Source organism: Euleptes europaea, chromosome 6 (assembly GCF_029931775.1).
Source record: "Euleptes europaea isolate rEulEur1 chromosome 6, rEulEur1.hap1, whole genome shotgun sequence".
Lineage (NCBI taxonomy): Eukaryota > Metazoa > Chordata > Lepidosauria > Squamata > Sphaerodactylidae > Euleptes > Euleptes europaea.
The window spans coordinates 35845255-35862302 of record NC_079317.1 but is presented as its reverse complement, the minus strand read 5'-3'; the positions used below and the strand labels follow the sequence as shown (position 1 = coordinate 35862302).

The 17048-nt window shown below is 45.9% G+C and overlaps 1 protein-coding gene across 1 annotated transcript; it reads right to left on the bottom strand.

Annotated features, from left to right (window-relative positions):
• Positions 1-925: 925 nt before the first annotated feature.
• PGF (placental growth factor) lies at positions 926-7581 on the bottom strand. The gene is made up of 7 exons (XM_056851850.1): positions 7537-7581; positions 6005-6047; positions 4634-4830; positions 3977-4053; positions 2382-2411; positions 2215-2291; positions 926-1029 (listed from the first exon to the last, which is right to left on the bottom strand). The coding sequence occupies exons 1-6, from the start codon at positions 7579-7581 to the stop codon at positions 2222-2224; spliced, it is 462 nt and encodes a 153-aa protein (XP_056707828.1). The 3' UTR covers positions 926-1029; positions 2215-2221.
• Positions 7582-17048: the final 9467 nt, after the last annotated feature.

Here is a 17048-nt window from a genome sequence, read left to right as displayed (position 1 = left end):
TCCCCTTCTGAAATCAGAATTTTTCAAAAAGTAGTGTGTAATATGGTTTGAGAGTCTGCTGATTAAAGGGGAAAAGCTAAAAACACCACTGGGCAAACCCAACCTGCGTGCACCTAAAGCAGCCCTTTGTACCCTGGCCCTTATGCCTTAACTCTGCACTTAAACAAAAAGTCACATTACCACTGAATTTACATCAGTGTTTCTATCCAGACAGTCTCTGGATATCTGGTCTTTCTACCAACAGCAGCCTTCATTAGGTAACATGTTGCCTTAATACGTGCTATTCTTAGGCAAAGGAGGTTCACAGACACTACAAGGTCAGGGTGCAGATTCTAAAAGAAGAACCTCTAATCTGGGGAAACAAAGTTGTGCCCTCAAACATAGAAACACCGCATGTGCCCTTATCAATATGGTGCACTGGAAAACTCCCAGTGATCATCAGTTCCTTCCCCAAACCTGTTTTTCTCTGAAGATAAATTTCAGCGGGGCAGTGGTATTACTCATTTATAGCAAAAACAGCAAGTTTTGTGGCCCCTTAAAAATATTTATTGTGGTGTGTGATTTCTAGTCCAGGAAAACTTATACCATAATAAATCTTATAGGCTTTACCGGTGCCACAGGATTCCTTGTTGTTTGTCCTTACTTAAGAACTTTGCAGCCCATTTAAACAAACAATCATTTTAATTTTTCCTCCTGTAAGGTTAAAGTGTACTTTCTGGATAGCAAAAGCAAACAAACCACTCAGCCCTTTGCTATTGATTCTTTTTCAATCCCAAGGCTCTGAATGCTTTATGAAATGGAAATATTTTATGGCAAGCTCTAAAGATATAAATAGCAAACAAAATGCATTTTAATTAGGGGAGCAACCTTTAACTGATTAGCCAGTGCAAACCGTCCACAAAAGGCTTAGCAGCAGATTAAAGTTTCACCCTTGCCCTGATTAATTGGAGAGGCCGGCAACCAAGCAAAATCTCTTGGGTCGTGGGAATCCTGAAGGGCCACAGAAGTGCATCATCATCGCCCTCTTTGCTGCAGGTTTAATGAAAAAGACATCTGAAGATGGTTTTCCTTTCTGTTCTGTACACAAAACTGGCAGACAGCTTGAAATGGTAAATTACTTCTCCCTTAATTAAAAGTGCCCTAATCCCTCAGGGTCCTTCAAAAGACACCCTCTCACTGAGATTTTGCAATCAAGTTAAACATAATCAATTCATCTCTAAAGAACCCTATAGTCAACCAACAAAATAATATTTTAGTCAGTCAAAAACTTCTATTTTTAATATATGCCAGTAGACATACCTGATGGTTTACATCTTGATTCTAAGGTCTGTTATATAAAAATGAAGATAGTTGCACCTTGATGCTAGCAAAACTCTGTGGGAAGACACACCCCAAAGGGAGTATCCCAGCAGTGCTTAGCAAAGATTTTCAATACAAAGCATCCTTTTTTGAGACCCAAAGAATTCTAGTGAGAGAACGAATTACCTTCCTCCTTCCAGATTTCTGAAGGAGCCTCTGGGGACGAAAAGGCATTGGGTGTTCAAAGGCATGTGGCATGGAGGAGTCATCATTGGCCATAATCCAGCTAAAGTTAGTCATGCTCAAGCCCTACTGAAATAAATGGGATAAATTGGCCACAACTAATTTAAACCCCATTGATTTCAATGGGACTTAAATATGACCATCTTTAGCTGGATGGGGGACATTCCTTCTGCTTTCTGTTCACTGAGGCTTCCATGCATCATTTGCTTAGTGCCAGTCATAAACTCGTACATCTCAAGCCTGTTTCTGCCACTGAGCCAACAGCCTTTCCACACCAGACTTGTACTTTATGGTATTAGCTAACTAACTGGAAACTGCAATGAAGAAAAAGTGCACTTCAAAAATTATTCTAGCGGCAGAAGTCATAACAATCACGTTTATTTGGTCTGAGAACCTGCTGGTGCATGACCAAACCAAAGCCATAACCCAGAGCTATGGGGATGGTCATGTCTACGCACAGAAGCCATGTGGATGTTATTAATCTTTTTTGCAACAACAACAAAAAGGTTTTCAGATAGGTAATAGTTTTTTTTTAAAAAAAATTCTGTGCAGTGGAATCCACTAGCTGCACATGATCCATACAAATCTTGGCCTGCATCCTGGAACCAGACACTGCTAGAAGCTGTCCTTCTCTACCCATGACTCAGGTCGCTGGTGTTGATATTCAGTCACATAGAGATCAGTCTTTCAGTCTGTGTCTCGCTCGCTTCATCTTGATTCCTCTTCCTCTTCCCTTGGGCCTCCTCCTCCTTTATGGTGAAAGAGAGAGAAAAAAGAGTGGGCAGAAGATCACACCACTGAGAGCCCTACCACCCAGAATCCCTATAAATTCTACTTACTTCCCTGGCTTTGGAACCTCTTGGCGAAGCCTATGGAGAAGAAAGTTACACAGTCACATAAAAGGTATGATGCCTACAAAATTCATGGGTATTAAGGGATCTGATGCTACAGAAATAAAGAGCACAAGAGCTTGCACTTTTGTCAGGATCTCATCCTCATGATGGACACGGTCATTCAGGGGCCCCCTCTCTCTTACACTAGTTGGCTTATGTCCCCACCTTTTGTTGCTTTTTATTGCTCACAGTTGCCAAGGATCCTCCACTGTTTTCTGCAATTGAACTATACTTCGTTCTGCTTACAATCATTTCTCTGGGCCTCAAAACCCAAGTGAAGTCTCACTTTGAGCAACATTAATTAATTTATTTGCTTAATGTGTACCCCACTTTCTCCCCCAGTGGGAACCCAAAGCATCTTACATCATTCTCCTCTCCTCCATTTTATCCACCATGAATCAATTGCCCATATACCTTGGGAAAACATGGTGGTTAGAGATAAAAGAGAGTGCCAAGTGGCTTTCAGACTCTGTGCAAATCTATTCCTTTGTTTATCTGAAAGATGTATATTACACCATTCCACAAAAGGGCTCAAGGAGGCTCACGGAAGAGATACACAAAAGGTAAGATCAACACTAAAGCCAAATAGCAAATAAAAACACACCAATACATTAGAATACATAAAACATTAGAACATCTGAAAAAATCATGGACATCAATGAAAAGCTTCCCCAAAATTAAAACAGCTTTGCACCTCTACTGAAAAATCAGAAATGAAGGGGCACTCTGGTTGGCCATCCCATGAGGATGGTGCCATGACCGAAGAGGGAACAGCTTTGGCAAAGGATGATGGAACAACCCTAGGAGGGGGAATTGCCAGCAGTAGCTGATTTGCAGAGCACAGCTAGAGATTAAGTTCATATAGGAAGAGATATAGTCTTTCAGAAGCAGAGAACAGTGAGTACTACAAGAATGAACATTTATAAAAAGAGGGACCTCTTAACTGGTAGAAGCAGAAGTGTACCCTCAAGATTAGCTGAGAAAAACGGTGAGTGCTCTCACATGATCACATCACATGATCACATGAAGCTGCCTTATACTAAATCAGACTTATACTGAATCACACTATTGGTCCATCAAGGTCAATATTGTCTACCCAGATTGGCAGAGGCTCTCAGGGTCTGGCAAAGGCCTTTCACATCACCTCCTACCTAATCCTTAAGTGGAGTTGCCAGGGACTGAACCTGTGACCTTCTGCATGCCAAGCAGGTGCTCTTCCACTGAGCCACAGCCCCTTCCCAGGATCTTTCAACATCAGTCTCCAAACGTTACCAAGCCTCACTGGCAGACAGCTGGTATTCTTCTACAGGCAAGATACCGGATAAATCTAAAGCATAGTTGTTGTGGAAAGGCCCTGTCTCTGCCTGTGAGAGGAAGGTTACTAGGTAGAAGGGAAGAACTATAAGATGTCTCTATGTGTGTCTTAAAGAGGCTTGTTGTGATAAAAGGCTGCGATCACTTGATCCAGTAGGAATTCAAACTCTATTAGCAGGATATCCAAAGTACAGGGTACTCAAGTCTGCCCCAATAAAGATCCATACCTGCACACACATTTCCTGTGTTCAGCAAATGACATCTCCACATAGGATGCCTGCTCCCCTGATGTCATCCTTAGGAGCTGAAAGGGCAAAACATGTGTCACTCCCTTGAGTATTTTTTATCTCTTTCTATACTGTCACTACCTTTTCTTCTGTTCCTACTACAGCCCCAGCCAAATACATTCAGTTACATGAGTCACAAATTCCAAGTGGCAGCCACTTTCCACTGACCCACTAGTTAATATGGGGAACAGAGGATCTTCCATTCATTTCAGTGGCGCTTGTGCAGGAAAACTTCCTGGTAGATTGTGCCCCTTGTGTCAAACCCCTCTATCTCCCACCATGACATTCAGCACCTGCTTTCCCATGCAATTGCCTCACTTGTACTCACAGTAGGCCTGCCTGCCTCTGTCCTGCTAGGACTGTGGATTTGTGAAGTTTTGGAACATCTGGAGAATGAACCTCCAGACACATTTGAACCAAATGTTTGAAATGACTCGTGATTCAACCTCGGTTACTTTCTCTTTCCCCAAATGTTCACAGCTCAGTGAAGGAGTACAGTCAAGAAGTGCAGACTCTATTGTTGCAAGGTGGGACAGGAAACAAAATCTTTTAGTTGTGGTTTCATGACAACCTGGAATGCACAGAACAATCTCTTACTTGCATGGTGACATTGGTCATCTCTGTTGGGACACACTGAAGGGTCTCATCTCCACAGCATCCACTGCAGCGGTGCAGGGCGACGCAGGAAGGACTGAACATGTGCTCCACCTCACTGGGGTACTCGGACACAATATAAACCAGTTTTTCCATGGGCTGGCAGGAGCTGCGATTCCAAACATCATAAAATGATAGGACTGGAAAAGATGCCAAAAGGAGATCATGATTTCAGCAGTCATAATGATGTCCTGGCCTGGATAGCCCAAGCTAGCTCCATCTTAGCAGATCTCAGAAGCTAAGCAGGGTCAGCCCTGATTAATATTTGGATGGGAGACTACCAAGGAATACAAGCCTTGCAATGCAGAGTCAGGCAATGGCAAACCTCTTCTGAATGTCTTTTGCTTTAAAAACCCCACAGATCACCATAAGTCAGCAGTGACTTGATGGCAAAAAAAAAGGAATAGTAATTGACGGAGGGGAGTGATGTCCCACTATACTGCAAAAATGTCTCAAAGGTTAGACATGCATCCCATTAAAACAGTAGTGGTTCTGATTAATCCAGATTAATCCAGATTGCATCCGTGGTGGGATGCATGTCTTTTACATAAGGAAGCCCAGGCAAGGATCTAGTTTTGTGCTATTAAGGGGTCATTTAGCCATATATGTCCAAGGTATACGCCTCCATCTTTCCTTCCCTGTGCATGACTTGTACGGCCTCAATAAATTTTGCACAATCCTGGTGTTGCATCAGGGTCACAAGAACTTTCTATGTGTGCTGCATTCCTCTTCTCGGGCACATGGGTCCAATTTGGATCAGGGCTGCTGAGAGGGTACTTAAGCCTTCCCCCCTGAACCATTTCCACAACTAGCAACACCCCCAGAGGGTGTTCTTTGCTCCCTTTGGGACTCAAAATGGACTGGTTTGCCCAGTGGGGAAAACAGCACCCCCCTCAGAGCTCTTTCAAGCCAGGAAAACAGCACAAAGTGATCCTGATCCAAACTGAACCCTTCATGCTCCTTGGAATTGAGCTCCCCAAAAGGGAAGTTTCAGCAGACATCTGATAGTATGTCGTCATAGAGGATGTGACAGGAGGACTGTGTACTGTATAGTTAGGCCCTTAGACATCCTAATAACAATGTATTAAAAACTTCACCTGTCTGAACCAACTAACACTAAAAGAAAGAGAAATATGTTAAAAGAAAGAGAAATATGCAGCACTTAGATGACACAGCATAAATCAATGCAATCAATAGGATGAAATATCTAATAAGCAGTGTAATAGAACGAGGATTACAGAAATCTTTAAAAAGCATAAAATGGCATCACACAGTGACAAAACACTGCACGAAGGGGACAAGCTTCACACTCACCTCCCACTTCAGGGGTGCTGTTTCGAAGAAACAACGCTTCCTGCTAGACAGAGAAAGAAAGGGAGGGGAGAAAAGAAACTTAGTAAAGTAAAAAGTAACCCAGCACATTCATTCATTTTGCTAATTAATTCATATTCTGCCTTTCTACATATCAGGACTACCAAGGTGTTTCGCAATACAAATATAAAATAAATACTATATTAAAACCACTTCCTCAATGGGAAAAAACTCATGTTTATATTAGATCCAGACATTGAATATGTGAAATAATAATGAAGAAAATCCCTTTGAGCATGCACCAAGAGTTTCTGCTTCACCAATGACTAAATACAAGCCATCTGCACAAATCTGGGATTAGAGAGAAAAAGATTTCCAAGTAAAAGGATCTTATTTCCAGGCAAGCTTTAGTTGCAACACCTCTCATTTCAGAAATGAAGTACTTTTCCGGCCCCACTATGACTCACGGTGATGTTGTCATGCCTTCCTACAGGTTCCGTGGAATAGTATACAATTTAATGAATTATAGCAAAACTGCAGTTCAGCTTCTGACCATCAGCTGTCACTCTAGTGCATACACATTCCTGTGCCTTCAAAATCCAATAAAGGTTCGCGCAACGAAGGATGAAGCTAGCACAAATTTGAGGTGGTCAGACAGTGATGCCCTCTGAACTGAGAAACAGAAATAAAAAGGACAGGAGTGAATAAGGTGCACCAAACAGGAGAGGTCCGTGAGCATTTAATGACCAGTCTAAATCAGTATATAACAAAAGCCATGTTAAAAAAAAAAACTTTTGAAAGCAATTTTTTTCAACAGATCTAGGAGACATGAAGTAAAACAAAAAGAAAGTTAAAGGGAAGGTTGTGCTGGATCCATTGTCACTAGCGCATTTGACTGCAAACTAGAAGCTCAAAAGTTGTTATTCCAGCAGAAAATGGACTGGATTATGAAAGCTTTTTTTTTTTTTACAAATGAAATTAAGTGTCAATGCAGTGTCAGAGAATCGACATTCATAACCAAGCTGAACTGGATAAGCAGATAGCTGGAAGCATTAAAAATGCTGTCTTGAACCCTATATTTTGCTCCTGCTTGCACAGCGCTGCCCTTTCTGATGTGCTGTAAAGATGGTTGTCAAAACAATATCTAACTGGACTAAATTCCTGTATTTATATATCAGAAACAGTAATTCTTAGAGATATTGGGTAAACTTTTGGAGGAGGTATCTTTTGCTGGACTAATATAGAATTTTGTTTCAAAATTTTAACCACCTAAGATGTCTAATGCTCCCAAACAGAAAGAAAGAAGTAAACCAGATTAAAGGACAAGGATAGCCCATTTCAAACTCCTCCCCCCCCCCCCGTGCCTCTTTCCTCAGTCAGCACTACTGGGGAAGGGGGAAAGAATGGAGTAGTGCAGCATAGTGATCTGAGTGTCAGACCAGGATCTGGGAGGCAAGTTTGAAGCCCCACTGTGCCATGGAAGTTTGCTGGGTGACCCTGAGACAGTCCCACTTTCTTTATCTAACCTACCTTACTGGTTTGTTGCGAGGAGAACGATTTAAGGAGCTTTGGGTCCCCATTGACGTATATAAATAAATAAATAAAATCAGAGGGACTGCACATCAACTTGAGGTTCTCTACATGATGAGCGCTCTCTATGTGGGACAGATCTTAGCACTGAACTTTGGTCCACCCTTGGGTACAAGCAGCCAATGTGCAGATGAAAACCCCACCAAGCAGCAGTTCATTTATTCATTATACATACAAAGCTGTTTGGCAGGAAGGTGGGAGGAGTCTAGTTCCCCACTCGGTCTCCTGAACTGCTGTTCTGCAGAATTTTAACTTTTCTGCAAGGGCTCCAGGGATGTAGGAGCAAATAAGTGATAGAGCAATCAGGAAATGCCGGGGAAGCAATGCAGAAAGGTGAGGCTTCACCATCACCAACTCCTCTAAGCCAGGTGAGCCTTCGGCAAAACCTAGAGTACTGTGTTCAGTTTGGGGCACCACAATTTAAGAAAGATGTAGATAAGCTGGAAAGTGTCCAGAGGGCAACAAAGATGGTGAAGGGTCTGGAGACCAAGTTCTATGAGGAAAGGTTGCAGGAGCTGGGTATGTTTAGCCTGAAGAGGTGAAGACTGAGAGGGGATATGATAACCATCTTCAAGTACTTGAAGGGCTGTCATATTATAGAGGATGGTGCCAAGTTGTTTTCTGTTGCCCCAGAAAGTCGGACCAGAACCAAAGGGTTAAAATTAAATCAGAAGAGTTTCCTTCTAGGCATTAAGAAGAATTTTTTAACAGTTAGAGTGGTTCCTCAGTGGAACAGGCTTCCTTGGGAGGTGGTAAGCTCTCCTTCCCTGGAGGTTTTTAAGCAGAGACTAGATGGCCATCTGTCAGCAATGCTGAGTCTATGACCTTTGGCAGTTCATGAGAGGGAGGGCATCTTGGCCATCTTCTGGGCATGGAGTAGGGGTCACTGGGAATGTGGGGTAGGTAGTTGTGAAATTCCTGCATTATGTGGGGGGAGTTGGACTAGATGACCCTGGTGGTCCCTTCCAACTCTATGATTCTATGAGCAAATGGATGATTTCAGTTCCAGAGAAAACTGCTAGTGTTGGAAGAAAAAGAGACAGGAAGCCAACAAAGGGAAAAATTGGTTGCAAAGGTTTGGCCAGTGATGTCATCTAGATTCTCTGTAACAACTCGGTGAATTAATGATGTCGTTTCCAGAGAAAAGTCATCCTGGGTTGTGAGCAGAACTGCGCAATAAGGGTGCCACTGAATCAGCATCAAGGATTTTGGACAGGAGACCCTTGATATCTTCCCTAACACTGTAACCACGCACATCCTTCGCCAAACCACATACCTGAATTGAAACACCAGCCAGGAATCCCCCTTCCCCAGACACGTCACATCAGACCCTTTAATATCAAAGTGCCCCAACCCCTTGCAGATAATGAACGCCACAAAGAGGGAGGTTTCTCCATACCAGGCACGCACACAAAACATGCCTGCCTGCCCCCTTTTACCTTCCCAAGAGGGAAATCCCTCAAAATTGGGGACAACAGGACCATGCATGTATGAATGAGTCCCTCCTGCTACCATGGAATGGTGGCATGCTTATGAGAACAGTGAAGGTGCAAACCCTTGCTCTGACCTGCAGTTTACTATTTGCTTCCCTTCAGCCAAAGGGAATGTGGGAGAGAAATGCTTCTCCAGAACCAGAAGAAGAGGTGGAATTTCCCTCCACTAATCCCCAAGGAAGCTTGTGAAACAAGGACTGGTGTCCTGCTTTGCAAGCTCCAGTCAGGCTGGGGACAGGAGACTGGAGAGATTACCCCGAGCCTCTCCTGTCACAGGAAAGTCTCCCTCTCCTTTTTGCCAGGAGAAACCTGCAAAACAGGGAAACAAGCCCCTGCTTCGCAGACTTCACTGGGGCTGAGCAGAGGCCAGGAGTTATCTCCGGCATCTCTCTTGTGCAAGACCCTCTCCCCCACTGAGCAGAGGGACATTTGCACAGCGGGAAAAATCATCTTTGTGGCAGGGGTGGAGGTGTAGCTTCGAAGCAAACAAAACTGTCGGCAACACTGTGTGGTGGGCCACTTCCTGGATCCACACATTGTGGAATATTGCACTATGGTCATCACCTACCCTCCGGTCTTCCTTGTCCAGTGAGGCACAAATGAATATCCACATGAAGCTGCTTTTATGAGCCAGCCCATTCTTCTACATGGTCTCAGGCAGAGGACTTTCACAGCCCCTACTGCCCGGTCCTTTTCAACTGGACACGCCAGGGATTGAACCTGGGATCTTCTGACTGCCAAGCAGTCGCTCTTCCACTGAGCCACAGCACGCTCCCCTGTGGATCCTATTTCGTCCCTGGGCTTAAAGCCCTGGAAGCAGTTTACCTGGGCTTAAAGCCCTGGAAGCAGTTTACTCCATGCCAAGGCTCTGCTTTGAAATATGGGAAATAACAACAGTGGCTCTGAACATGCACAGAGCGTCTTCCTCCCACTGAGGCTTCCGGATCACTAGGCATTGCTATTACGAGGACCTGAGCCCCGGCCCGTTAGAATCAGGGGAGTTGGAAGGGACCCCCAGGGTTAGCGCTATTACAGAATACCATGAAGGCAGCAGGGCTTTGAACTCACGCGGAGACCCACCAGGGTTTAGCCCCGGAACCTCTTTATTCAGCGCTTGGCTCGAAAACGTCTGTCTGGGGGTCTTGCAGCACGGGTAGCGCCCTCCCCCCAATCCTCTTGCCCGGCCGCCCCGGAGCGGGACCAGGCTTCGGGGGCCGAGGGGAGAGGGCGTCCCCGCAAGGCTTCCACCCCGGCGCCTCTCGGGGGTCGCAAGCGGGGCAGCGGCCGCTCGCGCTCGGCTGGACGGCTCTTTGGAGCCGGGAGCCAGCAGCTGCTCGGCCGCCCTCCCGCCACGCCCAGCAGCTGCGCCGCCGGCTTCGAGGGGTCCCGGCTGGCAAACCGCCCCCCCCCCGGGCTGGCCCCGGATCCCACCTGCCCCGGGCCGGGCAGCGCATGGCTCACCTTGGCGCCCACCACCCCCCGCAGGGCGAGGGCCACGAGCAGGAAGGCGCCGGGGGTGGGCATGGCGGGCTCCGCGCGCCCGGACGCCCCGTCCAAAGTCCAGAGGAGCCTCCCGCGCCCCCGAAGCAGGCGCCGCTCCCAGGGGCCACGACGGGGAGGCGCGCGAGAGCGAGGCCGGCTCGGGCTCCTGCTCGGGCGGATCTGAGCCAGGCTGCCGGCTGCGCCTCCAGCTGCCCCGGGGCCACGTGCCCGCCGTCCAGCTCCTCCCACGGCCCGCTTGGCTTCCCGCCTTTGGCTCTCGGGCCCCGGGGTGGGGAGGAGCCTCGTGTTTCCGTTAGCCGCGCGTGTGGAGGCCAGCCTCGTGCAAGCGAGTCTGGGGAGCTGGACGCTCCTGACCTCAGGCCGGAGGGGATTTGGGGATTTGGGGGGCTGTCTGCGCCTCGACTCGTCCCGCTAGTGCTCTGCCAGGCCATTTACGTATGGGAGGTTTTGACTTCGATTTGCTGCTCTCTAGATGCACATTTTCCCCCCATCCAAATTCTCGAAACTCAACAATTAAGCCCCCCGTGCAGAGTTTTGAGAATTCGGATGGGGGGGGGGGAAATGTGCATCTAGAGAGCAGCAAATCCAAGGCAAAGTTTCCCGTGCGTGAATGGCCCCAGAGTTCCCTGCAGGGAGCGTTCGCTGCACGGCTTGCAGGAGTGTTGTGCGTATTTATACACACCAGGCCATTGATGCATGGGAGGTTTTGCCTTGGATTTGCTGCTCTGTAGATGCGCATTTTCCCCATCCGAATTCTCAGAACTCAAAAACAAGCCCCCATGCAGAGTTTTGAGAATTCGGATGGGGGGAAATGTGCATCTAGAGAGCAGCAAATCCAAGGCAAAGATGGTGCTGCTGCAGTGGTCTTGTTAGTGGCTTCCTAGAGGCACCTGGTTAGCCACTGTGTGAACAGACTGCTGGACTTGATGGGCCTCGGTCTGATCCGGCAGGGCCTTTCTTATGTTTCCCGTGCATGAATGGCCCCGGAGTTCCCTGCAGGGAGCGTTCGCTGCACAGCTTGCAGGAGTGTTGTGCATATTTATACACACCAGGCCATTGATGCATGGGAGGTTTTGCCTTGGATTTGCTGCTCTGCAGATGCGCATTTCCCCTATCCAAATTCTCAAAACTAAAAATAAGCCCCCATGCAGAGTTTTGAGAATTCTGATGGGGAAAATGGGCATCTAGAAAGCGGCAAATCCAAATCAAACCCTCCCATGCGTAAATGGCCACACACTCACCTTCTGAGCCTGTCCCGGCTTGTAATCCTCTTTGTCCAGGTGTGCAAAAGTGACAGGGCGGGTGTGAAGGAACGAGCAGCATGGTGCGTGGGTGTGTGAGCGTGGGTTCATCTGTTCTCCCGTCAGTTACGTGGCATGCGGGATGTTTGGGGCGCAGTGCCAGCTTTGTCTGCAAGTTTGTGTCCCTGTGCAACCTGATGCCAGGGGCCTCCTAACACCTTTCGAAACTGGCAGGAAGGTATGTCTGTGTAACGCGAAACCCCTTCTTGGTTGCAAGTAGGGAGGTGAATCTTGTGTACACATGGTGTACTCAGACGCTGTGGCCAAATGCAGCTTCCCAAGGCTTGGACAAGCAGCTAGAGACTGTTTGCGCAGATAAATTGGCTCCCAGGGTTGCTTGTGCCCTTGAGCAATATTAGATCAAGTGTGTGGACACAGTCATGCTTTTGACAGTGTGTGGGCACAGCCGTATGTTGGTGCATCCATTGGTGTCAATATACCTTAAGTTATTCCTTTCTACCTTAACACTGACATGAGTGATTCCCGCTGCTGCTTTATCTCCAAGTCCTTCTTGGAGTAATTGATTTCACTTGGGCCACCACCAGTCCTGTAATAAAATTCATGTTTTGAACCCCAGATATTTAAGGATGAGTCCAAAGTCTGATTTCTCGATCCTGTGAAGTCAAGGAACTCAAGAATACTAAAGTTATTAATAGTTCAGGACCCCACAAATAAATTTACAGTTAGAAACCCAAATTATAGCAAGCAAAGAAGGAGGAGAGGTGGAACAAGTATCCCGTGTTGACAGCCAGTGTGGTGTTGTGGTTAGAGTGGTAGACTAGGATCTAGGAGACACAGGTTTGAATCTCTGCACTACCATGGAAGCTTGCTGGGTGACTGGGCCAGTCACACACTTGCAGCCTAACCTACCTCGCAGGGTTGTTGTGATAATAAAATGTAGAAGGGGAGAATGTTACGAGCCACTCTGGGCCTCCATTGGGAAGAAATAAATAAGGTAGGAAGTCACCAAAAGGCTTATACTGCAAATAAAAAACAATGTCTATTTCAATTTCAGTTTTAATCTTCAGTTTTAATGCCCTTGTACAAATCTATGGTGAGACCACACTTGGAATACTGTGTACAGTTCTGGTCACCACACCTAAAAAAGGATATTGCAGAGCTTGAGAAGGTGCAGAAAAGAGCAAACAAAATGATTAAGGGACTAGAGCAACTGTCCTATGGGGAGCGGTTAGGACGCTTAGGGCTGTTTAGCTTGGAAAGAAGGCGGCTAAGGGGAGACATGATAGAGGTCTATAAAATTATGCATGGTTTGGAGAGTGGACAGGGAGAAGTTTTTCTCCCTCTCCCATAATACTAGAACACGGGGTCATCTGCTAAAGCTGGAGAGCGAGAGATTAAAAACAGATAAAAGGAAATATTTTTTCACACAACACATAGTTAAATTGTGGAACTCCCTGCCCCAGGATGTGGTGATGGCTGCCAGCTTGGAGGGCTTTAAGAGGGGAGTGGACATATTCATGGAGGAGAGGGGTATTCATGGTTATTAGTTAGAATGGATACTGGTCATGCTGCATACCTATTCTCTCTAGTATCAGAGGAGCATGCCTATTATTTTGGGTGTGGTGGAACACAGGCAGGATGGTGCTGCTGCAGTCGTCTTGTTTGTAGGCTTCCTGGAGGCACCTGGTTGGCCACTGTGTGAACAGACTGCTGGACTTGAAGGGCCTTGGTCTGATCCAGCAGGGCCTTTCTTATGTTCTTATGTTCAGGGCTGCTGTGGGGCATGAGGAAAGAGGTCATTATGGGAAAGGCTTTCACTAGCTGGAGCAGTCCTGCAGTTCATTTAATCAACGGATAAATGTTTTCCTGTGGTTCTCAATTACACTGTTAACCTCTGCTTCACACTATATCATATGACACATTGGTGTACTAAAAACCAAGCTTGGAGAAGAGCCATGAAAGTTATAGAGCACATGCTTTACGTGTATAAAGTCCCTGGTTCAGTCCTTTTAGTCTCCAAGTTAATGATCTTGCTGAGAACTTAGAGGTCTGCTGCCTGCCAGAGTAGACCAGTGGTTTTCAAATCTGACTTTCCACATCAATGTACATACTAAGGAAGTGCATGTCTACAATGAACTCCCTGCAGAGGATTCTGAGAAGTGTCCCAGGGCATCCCCTCCAGGCCTCATAGTTAACTAGCGTGTACTATGATTGTGCTTTAGGGCTCCTGCCTGCAGGCACCTATAGAATTCTGACAAAGAGTAGAAGGTGGTACTACAAAATGACTGCTTTCGGAGGCAGAGCCAACCACAAAATGGCAGGGAGTTTATGCACAACTCTAATAACAAATCATCAACATTTCAGGGAGAAGCTCTGGTTAACGGTCCCTATTAAAATGAACACACATAGTTACACAGTGAAGATCCTTGTGTTGTGGTGGCAGCTGTTACTGAAGCAACTTTTAAGAAATCTGATCAGCCAATCAGATTTCCTATGGTCAATCAGAAGCCCTACTGGACAAAAGCCCCATCTGGCCCAACTAGGGTTGCCAGCTCTGGGTTGGGAAATTCCTGGAGATTTTGAGGGTGGAGCATGAGGAGGGCAGCTTTGGGGGATGGGAGGGACTTCAATGAGGTAAAATGCCATAGAGTTCACTTTCCAACGCAGCCATTTTCTCCAGGTGAGCTGATCTCAGTTGTAATAGCAGGAGATCTCCAGCCATCACCTGGAGGTTGGCAACCCTAGGCCCCACCTACTTTCTAAAAACATTTGGGGCAGCAGGAAAGGGGTTAATTGTGCCATGGTGCCCATGGGCATCACATTGAGAACCCTTGCTCTGGGGCCTAGGACACACCCACTACTCCCCTGGGGCAGTAGCTTATAATGGGATATCAATAGTGCTATCAAGCTGTCTTTTAGGGAAATGTATTCCTGGAACATTTTGAAAAGTGGTATAAGTACTGAACTCCTGGAACTACAGTCTTACTCGGCATGAGATGGTTCCTGTTTCATAAAATATATGATCTACAGTTCAATATAATCCATGCCTGCCATCAGTGTTCTGGATCCTGTAGTTTGTAATGGTGTGTTACTCCTTCCTGGGAGAGGTCTGTTCCTCACCTGCACCTTCCATTTACTTCTAACATATTTAGGCCACTCCATTGTTCAGACGGGTCTCATTCTTTATTACTGACAGCTAGGTGGCTCATGCCACTTAAAATCCACCGGAGGCCACTGCCTTGCATAACAGTAGAACTAGCAATGGCTGCCTCCATCATCTGGCTTGGAACCTCTCAACATGTTGTGTTTGGCACCCTCTACACTTTCCCAAAATTCCAAATGCACACACAGGTTCAACAAGACTTGGGACCACTAGATTAAACTAATACCTAGCATATTAAGACTTATACATTTGTGTTAGTCAGAGGTGAACGGGAACAGGAAATACACATGAACACATAAAGCTGCCTTTTACTGAATCAGACCCTTGGCCCATCAAAGTCAGTATTGTCTACTCAGACCTGCAGCGGTTCTCCAGGGTCTCAGGAAGAGGTCTTCCACATCACCTACTTGCCTAGTCCCTTTAAGTGGAGATGCCGGGGATTGAACTTGGGACCTTCTGCATGCCAAGCAGATGCTCTACCACTGAGCCACAGCCCCTCTGCTAATACAAAATGAATGGCATCCAAATAGTAGTAGATATGCTATTAAATGACCTCCTTAGATTCACATGGTGTCTGTGATGAATATGTCTCCCATAGTTGTGAGGCCCGGTGCAAGTGTTCAATGAATTCAATGAATTTCCTTACTACATTTGTGTCCTATCTAGGGTTGCCAACTCTGACTTGGGAAATTTCTGGTCATTTGAGGTAGTGGGAGGGCAGAGTTTGGGGAAGGGAGGGAAGGGAGGGAGCTCAATGCGGACATGATACCATGGAATCCTCCATCAAAGTTGCCATTTCCTCCAGAGGAACTGATCTCTGTCATCTCCATATCAGTTGTAATTCCAGGAGAATTCCAGGTCCCACCTTGAGGCTGGTAACCCTAAGCCTACTCTGGCCCTAAGGCATTCACAGCAGTGTACTTGTCTCCTCTTTCAACCTCACAACATTCCGGGGAGGTAGTTTAGTTAAGGACTATGCTAACGCTTGAGTAATGAGGCAGTGTGTGGCTGTTCAGTTCAGGATTTAATATTTCATCCATAGCTCAGAGTGCTGTGTAGCTGGTTGTATTCAATAGAAATGTGACTATCCAGGAAATTTAAAAATACCCCAAAGTTTAAGATTAAATATTGGAAATAAACAGCCTAGCCTTATACCTGATGGTTGTCTGCAGGAGACCATATAAGGGGTTTCAATTTATACCTTTACAGCTCTCTTTCAATGTCTCTTTAATCCTTGTAATGATTTCCCCACCTTGACATCTCTCTTTTGCTACACATCATTAAGAAATCAAGCTCTCAGAAGTCAGCTCAATCTTCAACTTTGCTGCCCTTGGACATGTGCCTTGAAATAATTTGTTTTGTATATATTTATTGTTACTAATCATCTTTAAACAGCAGTTGTACATGGGCCAGATCTGGATTAGGGCTTTATTGTGCTCTGTGCTGTACAAACACGGATGGAGGGGGTTGTCTTGGCTCCAAATATATTAAAAAATGTCCTTTGCTACTTATCACACAATGTAATTCAGTTGTGGTTTGGAATTTCACAAGCCTGTGGCTGTAGCATTAAATTCCACACATTTTAATGTATGTGTTTGTTTTAGCCCTGCAGATTTGGCCAGTGGGTGGGTACAATGTATGGTAGCAAACTTGTGCACTCTCTTCAGGAGCTACAAAATTAAGCTAGGGCTTGTAAAGGAAATTTGGTTCAAAGGTGCTGTTTCTAATCCCCATTAGCGCAACTGCATCATCTCAGGCTGTGTATGGAATGTTTATCCTTCTCCCTGATGTGTTGTTAGTTTGACATGCGCAGGGAAATTTTGGCTTGAGATTTTTTCAAACAAATGTGTGCATTCTGCAGTGGTGCAATTCTGTCATTCATGCCATGTAGCCCCCTGATAATTTGAAGGAGCTCTTGAATCTGAGCCTGGACATTTCTAACATTAACTGTTTCAGGGCCTAAAAACTTGGATATCACAATTGGTGTGTCAGAGCTTACTCTGAAGTCCAGTTAGATAGTTGGGCACTTCATGTGT